The sequence below is a fragment of the Schistocerca cancellata genome, chromosome 1 (assembly GCF_023864275.1).
Source record: "Schistocerca cancellata isolate TAMUIC-IGC-003103 chromosome 1, iqSchCanc2.1, whole genome shotgun sequence".
NCBI lineage: Eukaryota > Metazoa > Arthropoda > Insecta > Orthoptera > Acrididae > Schistocerca > Schistocerca cancellata.
The window spans coordinates 1,208,158,800-1,208,183,278 of NC_064626.1; the positions used below are offsets into that span (position 1 = coordinate 1,208,158,800).

The 24,479-nt window shown below is 39.2% G+C and overlaps 1 protein-coding gene across 2 annotated transcripts in view; it reads left to right on the forward strand.

Moving 5' to 3' along the window:
- The window catches only part of LOC126094687 (rhodanese domain-containing protein CG4456-like), an 83,720-nt gene that overhangs the window by 55,587 nt on the left and 3,654 nt on the right, over positions 1 to 24,479 (forward strand). For both annotated transcript variants that reach the window (XM_049909213.1, XM_049909221.1), the window contains exon 3: positions 20,983 to 21,145. In XM_049909213.1, coding sequence (XP_049765170.1) covers positions 20,983 to 21,145 — 163 coding nt within the window. The remainder of the gene's footprint in view (positions 1 to 20,982; positions 21,146 to 24,479) is intronic.

The window sequence follows — 24,479 nt, forward strand, 5'->3', positions numbered from 1 at the left end:
TGCTGCCAAACCCCGAAAGCGCGGCAACTCGCGGGAGCGTCACACAACACACCTGCTCCACTCGCTACCCCCGCCAGACACCTTTTCCCTGCCCGCGCTCCACGCGGCAGAGTTCACACTACCAAAGATCCTATACACTTTGATTCTTCACACGACCTATCGACGTAATCGTTCGATAGCAGTTTTCCCTAGGCAAGACCCAGCGTAAAAATACAAATAATATTTACGAAGCAAACCAATTATACATCGACATAAACGCATAAATATACAAATAGTAAAACAATTACAATATACAAAGAGACAGAAATGTCATATCTTGAGGTAACAAAGCAAGGAAAAAAATAGTACAATAGATGGAAATAGGAGGATATGCATTTCCAGCGTTACACGTGCCCCACATTGTCTGAGGATGTTCGTGTAACGTAAACAGACTCAGAAAATGTCCCAAAAAAGAAACAGCGGAAATGCATATGCTCAAAACATCAAAAAAATTTAGCATTCGTCTAATTAACCATAAACCAATTTTTAGGCAACAATAATTGAGTGGAGACCCTCCTAATCTTATTCCACTCTGTCATCTTGCACAAAATAAAACAGGTTGACAACATATCAAAATTCATAGAAAACATAAAAAATGGTTTAGCTATTCCAAAATCATTAAAATTCGTAACACTATAAGAAATGGAATACTATTTGCAAAATTAATCAGAGTACATGGTCATAAAAAACAGGTATATCAAAATACGCAAACTAATGATTAATTACATAGAATACACATTTTTATGTAACCTTTTCATAATTAATTTTCTCGTCATGTCCAATTAACGCTAAACAAGAAAATAATATACAGCAGATCGAAAAAAACATAAATATTGACAGCAGAATTCTTTCACATCAGCTGTCCGGGAAGAAAAGCAACTCCACATTCCGTACTCGGGAATACAAAGAATGCCGACAGCGGCACAAGAGCCGACAGCGGCACAAGAGCCGACTGCGGCTTCGCCTCGCAAATATTGTTGCGCCCGCCTGTGCGGCACGCTTGATCTCACTCGCCCTTGTAACGGCGTTTCCAGAACGTCCGTTTCACTGAATTCTTTCGGAAAAACTCACTCCCGAGTAATCTCAAGGAGTCCATAAACACTATCACAGTGGATAACTCAACACTGTCCATCATCACACGCATGTACTAGCCTGAAACTTAAAACAGCGTCTAAGTACATCGGCAATGACTAATAAAAACACACATTCATGAAATATTACAGCAAGTTACAAAATCATATTTACATTCCTTAATCTACTGTGACTCAGCTGAAAACTTAAACTAGCAGCTTGGATTTTTCAGATGATTACTAATCAGTTACTCTTAAATCATTTAGTCAAAATTAATTACTTATTAATTACAACTTCTTTATTGACCTCTAGGTCAGGCAAAAGCATCGTAACATGGCACATCCTTAAATCTTACACTCTATATTTACATACTGTACAAATTACCCATTGTGTGGTATTAATCGATCCTAGGTTGGTACAATTTCAAGTCTACAATATTCCGTGTACCTAATCGTTTTCCAGAGCTTGGATACTCTAAGCAATAAGCATTTGTGTGAGGTATACCAATGACTTTATATGGTCCATTATAAACAAACTTAAATTTAGAGATTTCATGGTCTATCTCGCTCGATTTCTCATGAGCTTTTACAAGTACTAAGTCTCCGATTGCAAACTTAGCAAAACGCGCTTTAGCGTCATGACGACGTATGCGAGCATCGGCTTTTAGCTTCATTACTTCTCGCAAACGATCTTTTTTCACACCAATACTAATGTCAATCCGTGGAGGGAATTGGATTATCTCTTCCACTAAACTTTTACTTCTGTCATCCAACAGGATTTCCTCTGGAGAAAATCCCGTCGATTCATGTCTCAAGGTGTTCATAATTCTCTCAAATACTGCTACGTATTTGCCCCATGCCCTATGATTGTGATGGCAATAGGTACGGCAAAGTCGGCCTAGCTCGCGCATATACCTCTCAGCGGGATTTCCAGCCGGACAGTAAGCTGAAATATGGATCACTTTGACCCCATTACTTTCCATACCTTCATTCCACAACTTAGAAGTAAATTGTGCCCCATTGTCTGATAGAATCGCCTTGGGCTTACCAATATGAACAAAATAATCGTTCACAAGCTTGCTATAGACCGCTTTGGCCGTAGCTTTCCTAATCGGGTATAGTTTGATGAACTTGGAAAAAGCTTCTAGCACTACTAAAATATAGGCAAAGTTTCCTGATGACTTGGGCAAAGGTCCGTACAAGTCCACGCACAGTAATTCAAAGGTGTCGTTAGGCCTTATACTTTGCATAGGACCACGACTCGTACAGTTGGTAACCTTCACCTTCTGACATAAATCGCAAGTTTTCACTCTGTCAGTAACGCGTTTTAACATGTTGTTAAAATGCACTACTTCACTCAGCTTTTCCGTACATTTCTTAGGTCCACAGTGACCATACGCCAAATGGTAGTAGTCTATTATTTCCGTGACGTATTTGGTGGGCCAGCATACCCGCCAAATATTACTATCTTCACCCTTACGTATGTACAAGATATGATCGTATATCTTGTAATACTTTCTTAATTTCTCTCCTTCTGGACTCCTTTCGTCATATCGGGTTTTCACCATATTTAAACAACCGTCCTCGTTCTGATGACGACGTAGATTCTTACAGATGTTCACTACTAATTTACGTCCCTCAACTTCTTTAAAATAGTATAATTTGACCACTCCATCTGACTCATCTTTCAATACAGCTTGATTAGACTCGGGCAACCGCGACAGCGCATCCGCTACGCAATTGTCGGTCCCTTTTACGTAACAGATGTCATAGTTAAATTGCTGTAAATACAGCGACCACCTAGTCAGTCTTTCGTGAAGTAGTTTACAATCCTTCAGATAAGTGAGTGCCTTATGGTCCGTATGAATAATCACCTTACGGTCCCATAGGTAACCTTTGAACTTCTTGAATCCCCACACGATAGCGAGACACTCTTTCTCAGAAATCGTGTAGTTTCGCTCACTTTTTGATAAAGTTCGACTCGCGAACGCTATCGTCCGGTGTTCCTTGTCCTCTCCTTCACCAACTTCTTGGAACAGTTCTACCCCCACCCCGTAATTCGACGAATCCGTTCCCAGATGGAAGGGTAGCGATAAATCAGGATGAAATAGTATGTTAGATCTCAACAACTCGTCTTTTAATCTCTCGAAAGCGGCCTGACACCCGTCAGTCCACACAAACGGAACGTTTTTGCGTAAGAGGTTATTCAAATTTTCATCATTAAACACTTGTCCTTTTACAAATTTGCGGTAAAATCCTGTTAACCCTAGAAAACTTTTTAACTGTTTCCTAGACTTGGGTGGAGGACAATTCCTTATTGCCTCTAGTTTCTCTGGGTCCTTCGTAATACCAGCAGTGGTAATTACATGCCCTAAAAATTTCAGTTCCTGCTTCACAAATTCGCATTTCTTTAGCTTTAGAGTCATTCCGCCACGGCGCAATGCTCTAAAAACTTCATCTAACAGGTCACAATGGTCATGCCAAGTGGCATTGGCCAACAATAGGTCGTCAACATATACAGTTAATCTTGAACTCAAAGCCGGTCCTAGCACTTTATCTAGGGCCCTGATGAATACGGACACAGATATATTAAGTCCAAACGGCAGTACTCTATACTGATAACACCTGCCCGCAAACAAGAAGGCGGTGTATGGCCTAGATTCTTCTTCGAGTTCTATTTGCCAGTAACTAGCCGTCAGATCGAGGCTAGTCATGAACTTAACGTCATGAAAACGTTGCAAAATCTCCTCCATACTCTCTGGTCTGTCTGTTTCGCGTTGAACGACCCTATTCAACGTGCGAGCGTCAATCACAATACGCACACTACCATCCCGTTTTGCTACAATGACCAAACCGTTATTGTATGGACTCGTACTTCTTTCAATCACTCCCCATTTGATCATCTTATCTATCTCCCGTTGCACTGCTTCCTTTTTGGACAGCGGTATAGCATACGGTCTCACGAAGAATGGTTCGTGCGGAATTACATGCAACTTGCATTTATATCCTTCCACAAGTCCCGGTTTGTCTGAAAACACACTCTTATTCCTCATTATTACTTCATACAGACCTCGTCTTTGTTCGTGTGTTACGTTTAGCACACCGTCTACAATACTTTCCAATTCACTTTCTACACTATTGTCAATTCCGAGATTCCTCACATTACAGTAGTTCAAATTCATACCTACGTCAATAGCATCCGGCCAGTTAACAATGTGTATAGGCTGGTATTGCCTATGCACACCGTCTCCTGCCTCGTCAAAACTAACTACTATTGTTTTATCTTGTGACGTACATGTCAAAGTTTTGCTTTCGCAGTTAATCACTGCACGGTACTTTAATAGCCAATCTAACCCAATAATTACTTCCGTAGTTAAGTCTGGCACGACGACAAACTCTTGTTCAAATCGTGCCCCACATATCTCGAAGTTGACAAAAATCTGTTTTGTGACCGGTTTACTGGCCTTCCCAGTAGCACCGATAATTTTCACTCCTGTTACTGGCATAACTACGATGCCAGGTCTGTCTTTCAGTAACTCAAATATTTTCCCAGATACAGCACTCAATTCTGCACCGGTGTCAATCAACACGTTTAGTTGTAGGTCGTGCATATTAACAGACACTACTATCTGTCTACACTTGTCCTCGACTGTATCTTTATTTTCCCACAGTAAATCCTCGTCTATATCCAGGTCATTCCAGAAAAAACCATCCGGCTTTGATCCTAAATCCGGCTTATCTGGCGGCTTTTTCAGCCTCTGTTCACATACAGTTTTAATTTCAACACGTTTGTCCTGAGGCTTAGCCTGTAGCTTCGCCTCCAATACCGAAACCTTTTCCTGTAACTCGTCAACTAGTGAGTGTTGCTTTGCTATCAATTCATTAATCGTCACCTTCGTTGATTCCACTTTGGTCAGATTAATCTCATCCGCCAATCTACCTGGAGGAATGTGTCCAGTAGTTTCTGCAATTACTTCCGCTAGATCTGCGCAACCCACACTGCTATCGTCTGACCGTATAATGTCAGCTCTAACCTCATACACGTTGTAATCTATGTGCTTTTCTACCAATCGTGTCCGGCTATCACTAAAATTTTCGCAATCTTTCTCCTTAATACTCTCGCAATGTTTAAACTGGAGGTTTGCGTCGGATGGGTCGGTTACTTCTACCACTGAAACTTTCGGTAAGGTCTGCCGGTTAGGGCCAGAACTTTCCGTTACTACTTCAACATCTAACTCCTGCGGGACGAAACACGACGAATCTTGCTCGTGCTCCCCCTTAACATCAACTATTTCTAGTAAAGTCTGCCGGTTAGGGCCAGAACTTTCTATCACTTCACAAACACTATCTTCCTGCGGGACGAGACGCGGCAAATCCTGCACGCGCTCCCCATAAACACTTCTCCCATACAGACCCCTATAATCTCTTAGTTCGTCGTATAAGCGTCCGAACTGCCTTAACCAGACCTCATCCCTCTCTGCATCCCCTCGCTCGATGACGGACGTGTTATCCGACATCTGATCTTCTCTCAACAATTGCGAATCATTCTTAAACTCAATCTCCAGTTCCGCTGTGGGTATTACAGCTGCCACTTTATGATCGATTTCCGGAACACTACTTAAATTGTTCTCACTGACAGCGAATGTATTTTCTACTGCCGTGAATATAGCTGATCTACTACTTGTGGGCGCACTCCTTTCTCTTAACACTGGCACACTCTCCCGCCGTTGATTATTCCATACGGAATTTTCATAACGGCGACACCTGGGTTTTCTCTTGTTATTGGGCCGCCAAAATTTCTCCACGCCCGCTCGGCCCCTCACCGGCGCGGCTAATGGTTTCCCTGTCTCGTCCCAGCAGATACGCTCCCCGGATGCTGCTGAGGCGGCTGATCACACCCTCTGGCGTTATTACTATTCTGTGAAGCCCGTATCACGTTAGTATGATACTGGTTTCTGTCATTCCTGTTATTATTTGCATTGTACCGATTGTTATTACGGTCCGAACCATTATTGTTATTGCTGCGGTATGCATTATTCCCATGGTTATCATTGTTGTGGTTGCTGTGGTACTCGTTGTTGTTACCACGGCCTCTACCACTGTCGCGATTATTGCGCCAATTGTCCTCGTCCTCAACTCTTTCCAGGAAATCATTCACTGTCCTATAATTGCTTCCTACGTAGCGTTTTGTATCATCTGGAAGCTTCTTGTAGAGATCCCTGACTATTTCAGATTCCGTGCGGCGATCACGCAAATATTCCAACTTGCGGATCCAGCCCTCACAAAACTCCTTCATCGAGCCGCGCGAATTCGCATCGAAAGGCCTCGATACGACAAATTCGCGCCAGACACTTTGCTGTTTTTGCTCTGACCAGTATTCAGCCAGAAACAAATTTTTAAACTCGTCAAAAGTCAGGTTCGTAATGTTGAGGTTTAAGCCCCAACGCTTGGCATCACCAGCCAGCACTCAATAACCGCATTAATTTTTCTCTCATTAGTCCATGATCTGGGTAAAACTCTTTCACAATTTTTAATGAAATCCGTCGCGTGTACACCGCCTTTTTTCAAGGGGTCGAACCGCTCCTCTTTCGTCAACAATTCCGAACTATGTGCACAGATTGGCACATAGCTCTGTTTTTCGTCAAGTTTCTTTTCTAATTCCGACACTCTCGTAATTACTTGGCAAGTGGTTGTCGCAAGCGTTTCCACTTCCCTCTTTTTCTCTTCGCAGGTATTAGCCTGCTCCCTCACTTTAGTGTCTACTTCGGACACTAAAGCCTTTAAAGTTTCCACCTTCTGTTGATCCTCTTTTTTCACTAATTGAATTTGTTCCGTCACCTTATTCTCGATGATCGGAGCAACTGCTTCTCCTACACTTTTCTCGATTCTGCTAATTTCGGAATCAAAACGAGTATTTATGCTCGCAATTTCCGCCTGAACGCCTATCATTTCCTGTTTAAGATTACCGATTTCGGTATTAATTACAACAATATCTTCTTTGATTTTATCAACTTTTGTATTAACAACTCCAACATTGTTGTTAACAACGTTAATAGCTTTGTTCTGATTGTCTAGCATCCGTTCAATTTTTTCAGACTGAGCTTCTTGCTTGGCAGCCTGAGCTTCTTGCTTGGCAGCCCGAGCCTCTTGCTTGACAGCCTGAGCTTCTTGCTTGGCAGCCTGAGCTTCTTGCTTGGCAGCCTGATCTTCTTGCTTGGCAGACAGAGCTTTAATTTCTGCCGATTGACTCTTGATTTCGTTAATCAAAACATTCAATAAATCAGTTAAATTCCCGGAAACTACCGGTTTTACTTCCGTAGCGGCTTCCTCTTCAATTGTCCCCCCGTATTCGTCATCAAGGGATTCACATTTGATTTTCACTTCCGATTCCGAAACATTTTCTAAAGTGTGGAATTCCATTTCTGCTCTTTGTTGCGTTTCGGCGGTCGCGTCTTTCATGCTAGCCGCCTGCCCCTGAACAATGGGTACCGCGGTGCGCGTTTCCCACTGTTCGACCGATTGTTCCGTATCCAAGTCTACCAAATTTTGGCAATTGTTGCCTTCACTCATTTTAATAATTTTCAATATAAATGCCAAACCTCAAATATAATTAGGATTACTCCCACTACTTATTCTCGCTGACGTAACGGCCTGTACGTAACCAGTACTTTGTTACGTGACTTGCACAATGCAAAATTCGTGTCCAGAACAACCTCAAATCCGAAGATTGTCCTGTCACCAGGTCGCCACGTGTAACCTCCCCCTCACTTACCGACCTTAATGACAGTGAAAAATGAAACCGTGTGTACCTAATGGGAGTTTTGGAAAAGCAATCGTCACCGAAGTTAACCTGTCGGTAAAGAGGGAGGAAAGGGTTACATCTAAATGAAAGGAAATGTGCTAATGAAACTGGTGGAAATTAATTTTGAAAAGGGGTAAAGTTAATAAAGAAAGTAAATGTGCAACCGTTACGTTAACAATTAACTAGCGGTAATTAGGTATTTGAGATTTGGGGGAAATCACGGTCGCCAGTCCTAAGGACAATTACTATAGTAACTGAAAAAGAAAGGTTATTACACATATAATTAGCACTAGAAGCGTGGCAACTGAAGGTTGACACGTGTAGTGTGAAAACTGAAAGTTTGTCAGAAGTAATAAATTTCGCTACACCCTGACTTAATTTAGCAAAAGAATTAATAAAACCGGAAAATCGAAAGTTAATTTAGTGACTGAAGTTAATAGTGAGCTTTCTTTCTGAAGCACATCGGAATTCAGTAAAATACGGTTAGTCTTGGACTACCTCAACAATCATTTCAAAAGCTACTTGAATCTACGCAATTTAGAAATAAGAGATTTAACTTTGAACTTGAATTAAATGATTCTGAACAATTAACAATAGAAAAATTTAGTACGTACCAAGCTGAGCTGCAGTCACAGGTAAGCTAAAATATGGTAACAAAACTCGCACTCTTAATTTGTGCTTGTGTAATCTGAATATTGTAGCCAGCTAACTGAACTTTGAAATTAAAGCAGTGAAATGATGTTACTTTAATGCTGGCGTCTGAATTTCAACGACACTCGGGTTCATTCCGGAAAAGGAAGGGACCCTGCTTGGTAATGCAATTGGGACAATGAGCAACAAAGGTTCATTCTAAGTTGCTGTAATTTTGCGAGGCAAATGGAACAAGATTAAAAGCTGAGGTCTGCCATACAGTTCTAAAACTTTACGTGCGTCCAGTCTTCCTTGTAGGTTGATTGAAGGTTTGAAGCCGTCGATCGAGGAGGCGGCGACAGTCACTCATTGTCGGCCGTCGCTGTTGCAGAAGCTGGATGTTGGCGCGCCTTCTTCTCGACACGGTCACCAGACGAAACGGGCTCTTGATGTGCACTAGTTAATGTTTCCCGTCCGCGACACCATGTCGGAAACTATCATCGCAAGTCGAGCGCAATTACATGCTGCCAAACCCCGAAAGCGCGGCAACTCGCGGGAGCGTCACACAACACACCTGCTCCACTCGCTACCCCCGCCAGACACCTTTTCCCTGCCCGCGCTCCACGCGGCAGAGTTCACACTACCAAAGATCCTATACACTTTGATTCTTCACACGACCTATCGACGTAATCGTTCGATAGCAGTTTTCCCTAGGCAAGACCCAGCGTAAAAATACAAATAATATTTACGAAGCAAACCAATTATACATCGACATAAACGCATAAATATACAAATAGTAAAACAATTACAATATACAAAGAGACAGAAATGTCATATCTTGAGGTAACAAAGCAAGGAAAAAAATAGTACAATAGATGGAAATAGGAGGATATGCATTTCCAGCGTTACACAGTGTGCATCACGTATATGTCCCCAGGAGCCAGACTGTCAATAACAAGTCCTGCTACCAGTTTTTAGGGCTTCTGATGGGAGGACATTTGGAGAAAGTGACCAGATTTGTGGCACATAAAAAACTGGCTGTTCCACAATGTCAGTGCACCCTGTCATTCTTTTCACACGTGAGTGTCTCGCCAGAAACAAGATTACTGCACTTCTGCATCCATCCTACTTGCCAGATTCAGCTCCCACACACTTCCCATATCCCTGAACCTGAAGATCTAGCTCAAAGTGTACTGGTTTGCCACCACTGCAGAGACCCATTGTTAGTTGTAGAAGGTGCTTGATATGCTTCAAAAAGAAGACTTTCAGTACACATTTTGGCAGTGGCACAAACACTGGGAATGCTGCATTGCTCTTCAAGCTGACTATTTTGAAGGTGATCACTGTGTAAATGTAGATAAATAAATAAAGTCCTTTCTTGTTTTAGTTTAGTTTAGCTTTAATTCTGTCATGTTCCATAGATCATTTTCCCAATTATTTTATCGATATGATATGGAACAGGTCAGATTACAAGATATATATACACACACACATGAATAGTCTAATATTAATATTACTGAAATTTTTAGTTCTACACATGCAACTACATTTAGAGGTACAATCTTTTTTTCATCCATGGAGTAGAAGGAGTTGTCCAATAGAAATGATTTTAAGCTAGATTTAAAACTTGATCTGCTACCTGACAGACACTTTATGTTGTTGGGCAAATTATCAAAGATTTTTGTTGCTGAATAATGTACTCCTTTTTGAGCAACTGACAGCTTCTGTAACGGATAGGAAAGCTCATTTTTCCCTCTAGTGTTGTACATATGAACATCACTGTTCTTCACGAATTGTGATGGATTATTTGTAATGAATTTCATTAGTGAATGTATGTACTCTGATGGTGCAGTTAAAATAGCTATCTCCTTGAAAACGTACCTACATGACGCCCTTGAGTGAACACCACTAATTATTCTCACTGCTCTCTTTTGTGCAATCAATACTTTATGTCTAAGTGGTGAGTAAGCCCAGAAAACTATTCTATAGACATTATTGAGTGGAAATACGCCAAGTATGTTACTAGGCTGATCTGTTTATTACCAAGACTAGCGATTATATGAAGAGCGAAAGAAGCTGAACTTAATTGTTTGAGAAGCTCGGTAATATGCTTCTTCCAGTTCAAGTTGTCATCAATGTGAACACCCAAAAATTTGGAGAAATCTACCCTGTTAACTGAGCCCTGTTCATATGCTACATCAATTGTCGGTATGACTCTATTAGGTGTACAGAACTGGATATAGTGAGTTTTTTCAAAATTAAGGGAGAGTCCATTTTCCGAGAACCACTTAATAATTTTTTGAAAGAAATCCTTAACAATATCTTCAGCTGCTTTTTGTGGAATGGGATTTATTATAACACTTGTCATCTGCAAAAAGTACTAGTTCCTCTTGCTGAACGTTAAGTGGGAGGTCATTCATGTGAATAAGGAACAACAGAGGACCTAAAGTTGAACCCTGTGGGACTCCCTTTGTGATAACTCCCCATTCACTAGAATTTACCACCCTCCCAACATTATTTGTGCTATTCAGCACAACTTTTTGCTTTCTGTTCATTAAGTATGATTCAAACCAGCTGTGTGTATAGCCTTCAGTTCCATAAAACCTGAGTTTTTCTAAGAGTGTGACATGATCCACACAGTCAGATACCTTAGAGAGATCACAAAAAACCAACTGGCGATAATTTGTTATTTAGGGCTTGTACTATTTGATGGGAAATATGTAGATAGCATTCTCAGTTGAGTAACCCTTCCGGAATCCGAATTGTGACACGCTGAGTAAATTATTTTCACTTAAATGTGAAACTACTCTTGAATACATAACTTTTTCGGATATTTTAGAAATGAAGTCAGCAATGAGATTGGTCTATAATTATTTAAGTCACTCTTGTCCCCTTTCTTATGAAGAGGTTTCACAACTGTGTATTTCAATCTGTCTGGAAAAATTCCCTGTATCAGCGAAGCATTATAAATATTGCTAAGGACTCCACTTATTAAATTAGAACAACACTTCAAAATTCTGTTACAGACTCTGTCAACACCACATGAGCTCTTGTTTTTCAGTATATTTATAATTCCCTTAATTTCAGTGGGGGATGTTGGTGCTATTTCTAAAGCCATGAAGTCTTGGGGAATGACATTTTTAACTTTTTTTTTTCAACTGAACCCTTTAACCCTATTTTTGCTGTTACATTCAGAAAGTGATAGTTAAAAATACTTGCAACTTGTGAATTATCGCTCACATCATCATCATTTTGCTTTATTGTTATTTCTATGGTATGCTGTGCACTGTCAGGTTGCCCCTTCTCCCGTTTGACAATATTCCATATAGTTTTAATCTTATTATCCACATTATCAGTTTCTGTCAGAACACATAAGCTTCTCTACTTCTTAATGCATTTCCTCAAAATATTACAGTATCTTCTGTAGTAAGCAAGTAACGTCGGATCATGACTTATTCTAGCCTGTCCATATATTTCCCTCTTCCTCTTACACGATATCTTAATTCCCTTAGTAATCCATGGCTTACTTGGCTTTTGGATAACATTTCATAAAAGCAATTCTCAAATATTGAGACAAATTTACAGTGAAATAAATTGAATTTGGTATCAGCATCATTTTCTGTGTATACTTCATCCCATTCTACCTCTTCTAGGCTGCACTTAAAGCTCTGTATCCTGTTCGCATTAATAAGACTCCCTGCCTTGTATGAACCTGTCTGAATCCTGTAAGGTGCTATATGTGTTATTTCCATTAACTGTGCATCATGATCAGATAGCCCGTTAACAACTGGGTACACATTAATTATTTCTGCCTGCGCACTGTCTATGAAAATGTTGTTGATAAGTGACCTACTATCCTGCTGCACACAAGTTGGAAAATTTACAACATGTACTAGATTATAACAACCAAACAAAGATTCCAGCTCATTTTTCCTATTCGTATCTTTTAAGAAATGTACATTAAAATAACCACAAACCACTAACTGCTTCTTTTTGTCTGACAGGTAGCTCAATAGTGCCTCAAGATTTTTATTGAATAGCTGAAAGCTACCTGGAGGGGATCTGTAGATTGTTACAATTACTATAGAAGTATATTGCAGTAGCAACTCACAAGCACATGCTTCAAGGATCTGATCTACACAAAAACTATTTGTTTCAATATTATTGACTTTGTGTCCAGTTTTTATATAAGTAGCAACTCCTCTCTTTTTCCATGTTGACTCTACATGAATAAGGTGCTAATCAGTAATCCCTTAATTTTAACTTCTCCATCCCTGCGGTTACATGGTGTTCAGAGTTTACCCCATTTTCTAGGCATACAAGAAGCTCATCTATCTTATTTCTCAGTCCTCTAATGTTCTGATGAAACACACAAATTTTATTTCTTTGGATGCTGTTACAGACATCATGGCACTGTTCTGTTGTAAACAGAGCTAATCTTGAAACTTTTTGACACACCTCATTGGGTTTCCAACTTGATACAGTATAAGATCCAGTGCTAGCAACATTGCATCACAGTGACCATAAGAGGAAACTACTGTTCACTAAAGTGATGATGCTTTGGTGACAACTTAAATATGCAGATAATAGTGAAATGGATGGCCATAAGCCAGCACAGACCCGTATTTTGGCTTGTCGCCTTCCAACAGAAGTTGTTGGGGTGGTCTGGCAGCAGTGCACAGGAAGAACAACACCATTTGTGGGGCCAAGTTCCTCAGTTCATTGTCTGACTGTTGGCACACCATTGCTTCCTGCTGCCAATGAGAATTTCATTGCTACTGGCCACTGAATTTGTTGCCTTTGCACCTTTGCATTCCTAGGCATAAATAAGAGGCTGTTCTTGTAGCTTAAAATAATGTTCATCACACCTGGAGATGTCAGTCATTTGCACCTATGGAACAGTGTGGGTATGTCATGACATCCAATGTTTCACCTGAAAATCATTTCTACATTTGTTTCTCTGATATTATACCTTTATCACATTGAATAATTACTATGCCAGAATGTACAGAGGTGCCAAATAAATCAAAGGCACAGAAACAACTTTTAAGAGATTAGATTAATTATTCATTCCATAGACCCACAAAAGGGATCTTCCTGGGTGTGGAACATGCCAGAAAAACACATTACAAAAATGAAATTAGAAAAACTCGAGTTTCATTAATTTTAGTGATCCTCAGTCAATAAACAGTAAAATTATGTACATGAATTAAAATTAAATTTCTAATATGTACAGGTTTAATACTTACATTTGCTTTCATTAAATCCATCATTTACACAGTAGCTAGTTACTTGGCTATCACAACCAAGTATTGTCAAAAATTAAAGTAAATTATTCATTTCAGTGATCCTCAGTTAAGAACAGTCAAATTTTGTAAAAGGTCTAAAATTAAACGCCCACTATTTACAGACTTAAGACTTACATCTGCTTTCCATACATCCATCATTCACACAATAAGTAATTACTTGACTGTTACAACCAAGTATTGTCAAAAAGTAAAATATAATAAATTTTCATTAAAATGGTCTACTGCATTTGTTGAGAAATTCATGGATGGAATAGAAGGAGTTGGCCACCAAAAATTATATTAAATTATATTTAAATTGTGCCTTGTCTGAAACTAAACTCTTAATGGTTGCTGGTAAAATTATTGAAAATATGCATTGCTGAATACTGGACTCCTTTCTGAGCAAGAGTAAGTGGTTTTAAATCTTTATGTATATTGTTCTTATTCCTAGTATTGATACTGTGTACTAAGCAGTTAGTTGGAAAAAGAGATATATAATTTACAACAGACTTCATTAAGGAATAAATATACTGAGAAGCTGTGGTTAGTATGCCCAATTCTTTGAATAGGTTTTGACATGATGTTCTTGGATTTACACTACACATTACTCTTATTATATGCTTCTGTACTCTAAAAATTTTTTCTCGGTTTGTGGAGTTACCCAAAATATGATACCATATGACATAATGGAGTGAAAATAAGCAAAATATGCCAGTTTTTTACATTTATATCTCCTATGTCTGACATCATTCGCATTGCAAACACAGACTTGCTTAGGCACTTTAGCAGTTCATTAGTATGTCGCTCCCAACTGAATTTATTATCAAGTTGTAATCCCAAGAATTTTACACTCTAGAAGGAAATCTCTTGGAAGTTCTGAACTGCATATAGTGGGTCTTTTCAAAGTTTAATGACAGTGAATTGGCTATGGACCACTTATTAATGTCAGTAAAAATTTGATTAGCTGCTCTTTCTAAATTTATATTTGAATTGCTATTTGTTGCAATGCTTCTTTCATCTGCAAATAAGACAAACTTGGCATCTGGTAATGTAACAGATGACAGGTCATTAATAAACACAAGAAAAAGTAATGGACCTAGTATGGAACCTTGGGGAACATCACATGTAATTTCTTCCCAGTCACATGACGTCTTGATGTCTGATTGCCTGCTGCTGAAGTGTTATGTAATGACACCCTTTGTTTTCTATTAGTAAGATATGACTGAATCCACTTTGCAGCACTACCAGTGATGCCATAATATTTCAATTTACTTAAGAGAATGCTGTGATTCACACAGTCAAAAGCCTTTGACAGGTCACAGAATATGCCAGTTGCCTCTAATTTGTTGTCTAATGAATTAAGGACATTTTCACTGTAAGTGTAAATAGCCTTCTCCATATCAGAACCCTTAAGAAACCCAAACTGTGACACTGACAGTATGTTATTTTCACTAAGGCGCTTAAGTAGACGCTTGAACATAACCTTTTCAAAGAGTTTTGAAAAAGCTGGCAAAAGTGAGATCAGTTGGTAATTTGATGGCATTTCTTTGTCCCGTTTCTTGTGGAGACGTATAACTTCAGCATATTTAAGCCAGTCTGGGAATGTTCCTGTGATAAGTGATTGATTACACAAATATCTTAAGATATGACTAAGCTCACATGAACACTCTTTTATTAACTTTGTTGATATGTTATCATAACCACTAGAATGCTCCAACCACTAGAATGCTTTGATTTCAAAGGCTTTATAATGGATTCTATTTCTTTAGGTAAAGTAAGTGTCAGTTCCATTTTACTGAGATTGCTTGTGTGCACTGGGCTCAGATATTCCATAGCATTGTTTACTGAACCTGACAACCCCCTTCTATCAGTAACAGAGACAAAATACTTGTTTAAATGGTTTGCACCACAACATGCATTTGCTACCAGGGTTTCATTTATTTTTACAGCTATTTGTTCCTCCTCATTTCTGGTCCTACCTGTCTCTAACTTAACTATATCCCATATTGTTTTTATTTTATTGCTGGCTGTATTTATCTTCTTCTCACAATGCAAGTGTTTAGAATTCTGGATAACCTTCTTCAATATTTTGCAGTAATTTTTGTAATGAGCTATAATGCTAGTATCAAAGGTGTCCCTACATATCAGATAGTGTTTCCTTTTTGTCTCACATGATACCTTTATCCCTTGTGTGATCCATGGTTTCTTATTAGACTTCTGCTTAATTTGAGTTACCTTCAGTGGAAAACGATTTTCAAATAACGTGCTAACTTTATTAATGAATGTTTTATATTTTCCATTTGTGTCTTGGGTGCTGTAAACAACCATCCAATTAATTTCTTTGAGCAATCTCCTAAATTTCTCAGTTTTTTACTGTTTTGTTGGCCTTCTGTACTCAGTTCTGATAGATATTTTACCCTGGCAGTTTTCAAAATTTAATGTTAGATGTTGCATGTCATGATCAGATAGCCCATTTACTACTGGTTTTGTAATGTGGCTTAGTTGCCTAGAATTGTCTATAAAGATATTATAAATGGCAGTCTTAGAACATTTGTATATCCTAGTTGGGAAATTTAGAGTAGAAATTAAATTGAATGACAATGTAACTGATTTCAGTAACTGCTCACTGACAGTGTTTTTCAGGACATCTATATTACAATCACCAGCAACCACTAGTTCTTTGTTTTTTAATTTTAGATGAGATAATAAATCTTCAAGACCGTTTATAAACAGGTTGAAATTTCCTGAAGGTGCTCTGTATATGAAGGACCTATTAGGAAATTCTATCTCTTTTGCACATGCTTCTAAGTGCTGCTCTAAGCAAAATTCATTAATGTCAATATTCTTAAATTTAAAACTGTTTTTAACAAATGTGGTGACTCCTCCTTTTTCCATATGTTGTCTACAGAAATAAGAGGCTAACTTAAATTCTGTAAGGTTTAATGTATCTATACCATTGCTCACATGATGTTCAGAGAGGCAGATTATATCAACTGGGTTCATTGACTCTAACTCATCAATGCACATAAGTAGTTCATTAATTTAATTCTAAGCCCTCGAATATATTGATGCACTAAAGATAGTTGGCATTTCACATTTACCGAGATGAAATCGTGTGGAAGTAAAATTTTTGCCGATTGCTGTAAATTTTTAACCAACAGCTGTGTTTGCTGATCCAATGTGCCAAGATTATGCTGATTGATTTCTTTCTCAAACTGAAGGTTTGATTCAATCTTTACTTCTCTCAGAACTTGACTTCATTCTGTCCTACCTATCCTAAAAAAGGTGCTGCTCCAACACCTGTGACCACTGGTATATTACCACTCATGGCAGTGCCCCCCCCCCCCCCCCCCCCCCCCCCCTACATTTCCCGCTATTAGCTCAGCCAGTTGACGCTTCCCTTTCCTGTTGAGGTGTAGGCCATGTCTAGTATAATCCCACCTACTGACAAGGGAACCTCCCCATTGCACCCCCCTCAGATTTAGTTATAAATTGACACAGTGGATAGGCCTTGAAAAACTGAACACAGATCAATCGAGAAAACAGGAAGAAGTTGTGTGGAACTATGAAAAAAATCAGCAAAATATACAAACTGCGTAGTCCATGCGGAAGATTGGCAACATTAAGGACAATCTGAGCTGAGGAACGCCGTGGTCTCGTGGTTAGAGTGCGCAGCTGCGGTACGTGAGGTCCTGGGTTCGAGTCTTCCCTCGAGCGAAAATTTTACTTTATTTATTTTTGCAAAGTTATGATCTGTCCGCTCATTCATTGACATGTCTGTTCACTGTAATAAGTTTAGTGTCTGTGTTTTGCGACCGCACTTCAAAACCGTGCGATTAGTATGCGAAAGGACGTGCCTCTCCAATAGGAACTGAAAACATTTGATCGCAAGGTCATAGGTCAACCGATTCCTCCACAGGAAGACACGTGTGATATATTCTATACGACACTTGTGACGGCATGTGCGTCATATGACAGGAATATGTTGTCGACCCACCTAACTTGTACACTTGGCGAATGGGTAAAAAGATTCTTCTACCTTGCCCGATTTAGGTTTTCTTGTGGATGTGATAATCACTCCCAAAAAAGTGATGAAAACGTAAGAGTTTGTCACATAAACTGCAACAAATGAATGCAACAGTTTCACAGTCGCACAGTTTTCCCTGTGCTCTGTCAAAACATGTTTTTCACGTTTTCAAATGTTTCCGTGTGTAGACCGTCAAATCCTGCATATGTCCAAGCAAATGTGAACATGTCCTGGAATTTTGTAGAGCGAAGTTGATTATGTGTGAGTGCCTGAACTTTGATAATTGTCTGAAAATAAAAAATTAAACTTTTCACTCAAGAGAAGACTTGAACCAAGAACCTCTCGTTCCGCAGCTGCTCACGCTAACCACGGGATCACGGCACTCGTACGCTCACACTTTCCTTGATGTTGCCTACCTTGCGCATGGACTACTCAGTTTGTATATTTTGCTTATTTTTTTCATAGTTCCACACAACTTCTTCCTGTTTTCTCGATTGATCAGTGTTCAGTTATTCAAGGCCTATCCCTGTGCCAACTTATAACTATATCTGAGGGGGATGCGATGGGGAGGTTCCCTTGTGAGAGAACCAACAGGAACCAAACCAATACGAGACCCTGCACCCGACCCAAGTAGTTATTCCAACTCCAAATTAACTCTCCTGACAGAAGAGTTTAAATGAGGTTGGTCATGGCGTCTCAGAACAGACACAAACTCAACATTGATATGTCTCATTGCTGATGCAATCTTTGCCAGGTCACACTCTATATTGTACCCAGGATCTCTGTCAATACTACTGCCCGGCACACCCACAATAACCTCAGTATCTTCCTTGGAAAAATCTTTACATTGTGAACCTAAATCCTCTGTCACCTGACCGAGACCAGCACTAGGTTTAAAAAAAATTTGTGACCTGGTATTCTGATCCTAACTGGTCCTGCAAAAGTTGGCCTACACCTCTGGCATGTGAACTACCTAACAACAAAACTTTCTTTCTCTTTGCTGACTTCCCTACATTCTTATTCAATTTTCTACTGGAAGTTTGTTGTGCCCTCTCTACACCTATCTCAGTCTGAGGCTCATCAGTTTCTAACTGAAGCAACAGGTCAAACTTATTCTTTGCATTCACCACAAAGCTGTCTGACAAGGTTCTAGGTCTGTTCCTCCTGTTATCTGTTCCCACTTCCCACCTCTCTTTACCCTTCTCTATGCTTCACCTGTTAAGATCTTCTCTAGCTTGCCCTAACTGTGCCTGAAGGATAGCAATTTTCCCCTCCTGTTCCACTATTTTCCTATCTCTACTGCATATCCTACAGAACCACTGATGAGTCTGATCCACTTCCCCACTTCCCACACCGCTACAGTCACCCCAATGGAAAAAAACTACTGCAGCCATCACACCAAACCCCGGAGCTTACAATTCTATGGCACGACAGGCACTTTTCACTCATGGTAAAAATCTTACTTTAGTGAGAATAAGTCAAATTAAATTCCTGAAAAACAAAAAAAAAAAACACTTTTACAAAAGATTAGGTATAGTCTCAATGGTATGTAAACAAACACTTTAGTGACAATAAGTTAGATTACTGAAAAAAAAAGAAGAAAAACACATTTACAAAAATTAGGCCTAGTCGCAACTGTATGTAAACAAAGAAAAAGAGGAGCATCGGAATGAAACAGGTCCATGGTACAAGCTTCCATAATACACTTTGATTTGCCTCTGCAGGCCATTGTGCGGGTACGTATAAAGAACTTGACTTGCTGAGCTAGTCTTTATGGCCTCTAATGATCTCTCTAGCATTAGAAGATGAAAATTAGGCACAGAAACGCACCTTACAAGAGAAACTCTCCATAGCACCCCTCTGAGATTTTATGATAAGATGGCTTAGTGGATATCCCGTCAAAAACTGAACAGAGACCAAGCACGAAAACAGGTAGAAGGTATACTGAACTCTGTCCGGTCATTGAAATGTGTATTTGTTTATGTAGTCTTGGCAGTTGTCATACTATACACTGGTTATAGAATATAAGTCATGTGGTAAGAATACGTTACCATTGCAAGTATATGTGATGAACAGCAAGAGCAAGATACCACATAGACATCTCACAGAAATGAAAACAACAAATAGACAGGTGTAAACTTTGTTACAACAAAGGAATTTAAGAGACAAAACTTCCAAAATGGAACACAACTTCAAAGACATTAAAAACATACATTTTGACAGATCACAGAGAAAATTTGTGATTGTGAAACTGTTATGTTCATTTGTTGCAGCTTACATGACAAACTATTATGTTTTCATCATCTGACAAACTATTATGTTTTCATCATCTCCTTGAGAGTGATCATATTCACATTCATTCAAACACCAAAATCAAACAAGCAGGCATATCTCATTCACTTACCATGTGTACAAGTTAGGTGCGTCGGTAAGATATTCACACCATATGACACACGTACTGTCACTAATGCCGTGTATGACATACCAGACATTCACTTACCAGGTGTACAAGTTAGGTGCATCGGTAAGAGATTCACACCATATGACACACGTACTGTCACTAAAGCCATGTATGTCCTACCAGACATATTTTTTGGTGGAGGATTTGTTGACTTGTCACTTTGTCACCAAACATCTGCAGTTCCCATTTAAAAGCCACTTCCTTACGGCTGCTAATAGAGTAGTTGTGCAGAATCAACTGTCATTATGGCTCCCTTCCTTGCACCTCACTGTTGCAAATGGACATCACACCACAACACAGACACAAATTTGAATACACCGTCACCTGCATGGCAGTCCAACGCCGCGAAGTCTTTTCTAAGACGTCGTTGCTGTTTCAGTGTGCTCGATGTTGCATTTCTTGTCCTTAAACTGATTAGTGTTTTTATTCTGCTTTTTTTTTTTCACAGTTCAGAACACCTTCTTCCTGTTTTCATGCTTGATCTGTGTTCCATTTTTGACAGGCTATCGACTGAGCCATCTTAACCACCAAATCTGAGAGGGGTGCGATAGTGTGTTTCCCTTTTTAGATCACAGCCTAATGCAATGCTTGAAGAATGTAACTTTAGATTATAGTATATGTGTCACAAAAATGACCAAACTAATTTATTTGTGATTAAATTTCAGTGAAAGATGTGTCCAAGGCTTTAGGAGAGCTTTCAGACAGCGAGTTTCAAAAGAAATATAATGCAACAAAACCTGGTCTAGATGCACCTCTCGTATTTTCTTGCCGTGCTGGAGGAAGGAGCCTGAAAGCATTGCAAACAGCTCTAGAGCTTGGATATACAAAGTAAGTAAATTGATAGCACAAAGTAGGTCTGTGGCTAAACTTTGAACCTAATGTATCCATTACTATTAAGTCACTTACCATTTACAAATGATTTTTTTCTAATTGTAGTCATTGCTTATAAAGTGTCCAACCTGCAGTGAACATGCATTTACTTCCTGCAAGGAAAAAGTGTAACTTCTGAGAAAAGAGGAAGGAGGGGTTTGCAGGTTAATTTCTAAACATTGTCAATACTGAGTGAATTATTAGTATACGTATTATAGGATCGTAAAATCCAAGAACCAATGTTTTGCCTGCCGGTAATCCTAATCGAATACTATACACAGTCTAAAACCACACTAAAATATATCCTATGTAAATTTGTTCCCATAAAACATTCATCACATGAGTTATGAAGATATCTAAGCCATAGTGTCTGCACTGTAGGTATACCATGCACATTATTTTAAGAAATCAAAGGTAAAATAAGATGTTTAATTAAATCACACTAAAATATGGTTAATGTATGAATGTTGATACTATTAGCAAGATCAAAATAAAAAATTAAACACAAGTCTGAAACAATTTGTCACCAAAACAGGCGCGCAGATTAACCTGTCCTACGTCCTGTGCATTGCCAGGTGCACATTGAACAAGATTAACTTCAAGAGACAAAATAAAATGCGTTTAAGGGTATAAATAGGAATACAGAAACTACCAATTGGTCAAACAGTGTGGGAGTAACAAAATGTTTTTGTTAATTCGAGTACTGCCAACGCAGTCTGATGAGAATGATGGACTGGAATATACCCAAATAAGATGTGACTTGCAAAGAAAAGAAAATGTGAGTAATGAAACACATTCAGTACGTCATGCAAACTTGGCCAACTGATAGTAACAAATGAGGATACAATAACTACTGATTCATCGGTAGATGGGCACAAATTGTAATTACATGAAGCAGGTGGCAGACTTTTATTTACTGGTAGGATACTGGGAAAATGCAGTCAGTCTACAAAGGTGACTCTTTACAAAAAACACCTGTGTGACCAATTGCAGAATATTGTTGAGAAAAACACCTGTGTGACCCATCATAGAATACTGTTCAAATGTTTGGTACCCATACCAAATAGAACTATCTGGGATATTGAACATATACAAGAAAGGGTAGCTTTCATGGTCAGTGGGAATTACCTTCTGCCATGTAGTTCACAGATGTAGATTAGATAACATAGTTGAGTAGTATAAGAGAAGAAGCAATGACTGTTTTCCAAGTATCTGTTTCCTTCTAATATGCACTCATGAATTTATAATTACATATCATAATTACATATCAGGTAGGTTAGAAAATTTAAAAAGGGAAATGGATAGGTTAAAGTTAGATATAGTGGGAATTAGTGAAGTTCGGTGGCAGGAGGAACAAGACTTCTGGTCAGGTGACTACAGGGTTATAAACACAAAATCAAATAGGGGTAATGCAGGAGTAGGTTTAATAATGAATAGGAATGCGGGTAAGCTACTACAAACAGTACAGTGAACGCATTATTGTAGCCAAGATAGATACGAAGCCCACACCTACTACAGTAGTACAAGTTTTTATGCCAACTAGCTCTGCAGATGACGAAGAAATTGAAGAAATGTATGATGAAATAAAGGAAATTATTCAGATAGTGAAGGGTGACGAAAATTTAATAGTCATGGGTGACTGGAATTCGACAGTAGGAAAAGGGAGAGAAGGAAACGTAGTAGGTGACTATGGACTGGGGCTAAGAAATGAAAGAGGAAGCCGCCTGGTAGAATTTTGCACAGAGCACAACTTAATCATAGCTAACACTTGGTTCAAGAATCATAAAAGAAGGCTGTATACATGGAAGAAGCCTGGAGATACTGACAGGTTTCAGATAGATTATATAATGGTGAGACAGAGATTTAGGAAGCAGGTTTTAAATTGTAAGACATTTCCAAGGGCAGATGTGGACTGACCACAATCTATTGGTTATGAACTGTAGATTAAAACTGAAGAAATTGCAAAAAGGTGGGAATTTAAGGAGATGGGACCTGGATAAACTGACTAAACCAGAGGTTGTACAGAGTTTCAGGGAGCAATTGGGGCATAAGGGAGCAATTGACAGGAATGGGGGAAAGAAATACAGTAGAAGAAGAATGGGTAGCTTTGAGGTATGAAGTAGTGAAGGTAGCAGAGGATCAAGTAGGTAAAAAGACGAGGACTAGTAGAAATCCTTGGGTAACAGAAGAAATATTGAATTTAATTGATGAAAGGAGAAAATATAAAAATGCAGTAAATGAAGCCGGCAAAAAGGAATACAGACGTCTCAAAAATGAGATCGACAGGAAGTGCAAAATGGCTAAGCAGGGATGGCTAGAGAACAACTGTAAGGATGTAGAGGCTTATCTCACTAGGGGTAAAATAGATACTGCCTACAGGAAAATTAAAGAGACCTTTGGAGATAAGAGAACCACTTGTATGAACATCAAGAGCTCAGATGGAAACCCAGTTCTAAGCAAAGAAGGGAAAGCAGAAAGGTGGAAGGAGTATATAGAGGGTCTATACAAGGGCGATGTACTTGAGGACAATATTATGGAACTGGAAGAGGATGTAGATGAAGATGAAATGGGAGATACGATACTGCGTGAAGAGTTTGACGGAGCACTGAAAGACCTGAGTCGAAACAAGGCCCCTGGAGTAGACAACATTCCATTGAAACTACTGACGGCCTTGGGAGAGCCAGTCCTGACAAAACTCTACCATCTGGTGAGCAAGATGTGTGAAACAGGCGAAATACCCTCAGACTTCAAGAAGAATATAATAATCCCAATCCCAAAGAAAGCAGGTGTTGACAGATGTGAAAATTACCGAACTATCAGTTTAATAAGTCACAGCTGCAAAATACTAACGCGAATTCTTTACAGACGAATGGAAAAACTAGTAGAAGCCGACCTCGGGGAAGATCAGTTTGGATTCCGTAGAAATATTGGAACACGTGAGGCAATACTGACCCTACGACTTATCTTAGAAGCTAGATTAAGGAAGGGCAAACCTACGTTTCTAGCATTTGTAGACTTAGAGAAAGTTTTGACAATGTTGACTGGAATACTCTCTTTCAAATTCTAAAGGTGGCAGGGGTAAAATACAGGGAGCGAAAGGCTATTTACAATTTGTACAGAAACCAGATGGCAGTTATAAAAGTCGAGGGACATGAAAGCGAAGCAGTGGTTGGGAAGGGAGTGAGACAGGGTTGTAGCATCTCTCCGATGTTATTCAATCTGTATATTGAGCAAGCAGTAAAGGAAACAAAAGAAAAATTTCGAGTAGGTATTAAAATCCAGGGAGAAGAAA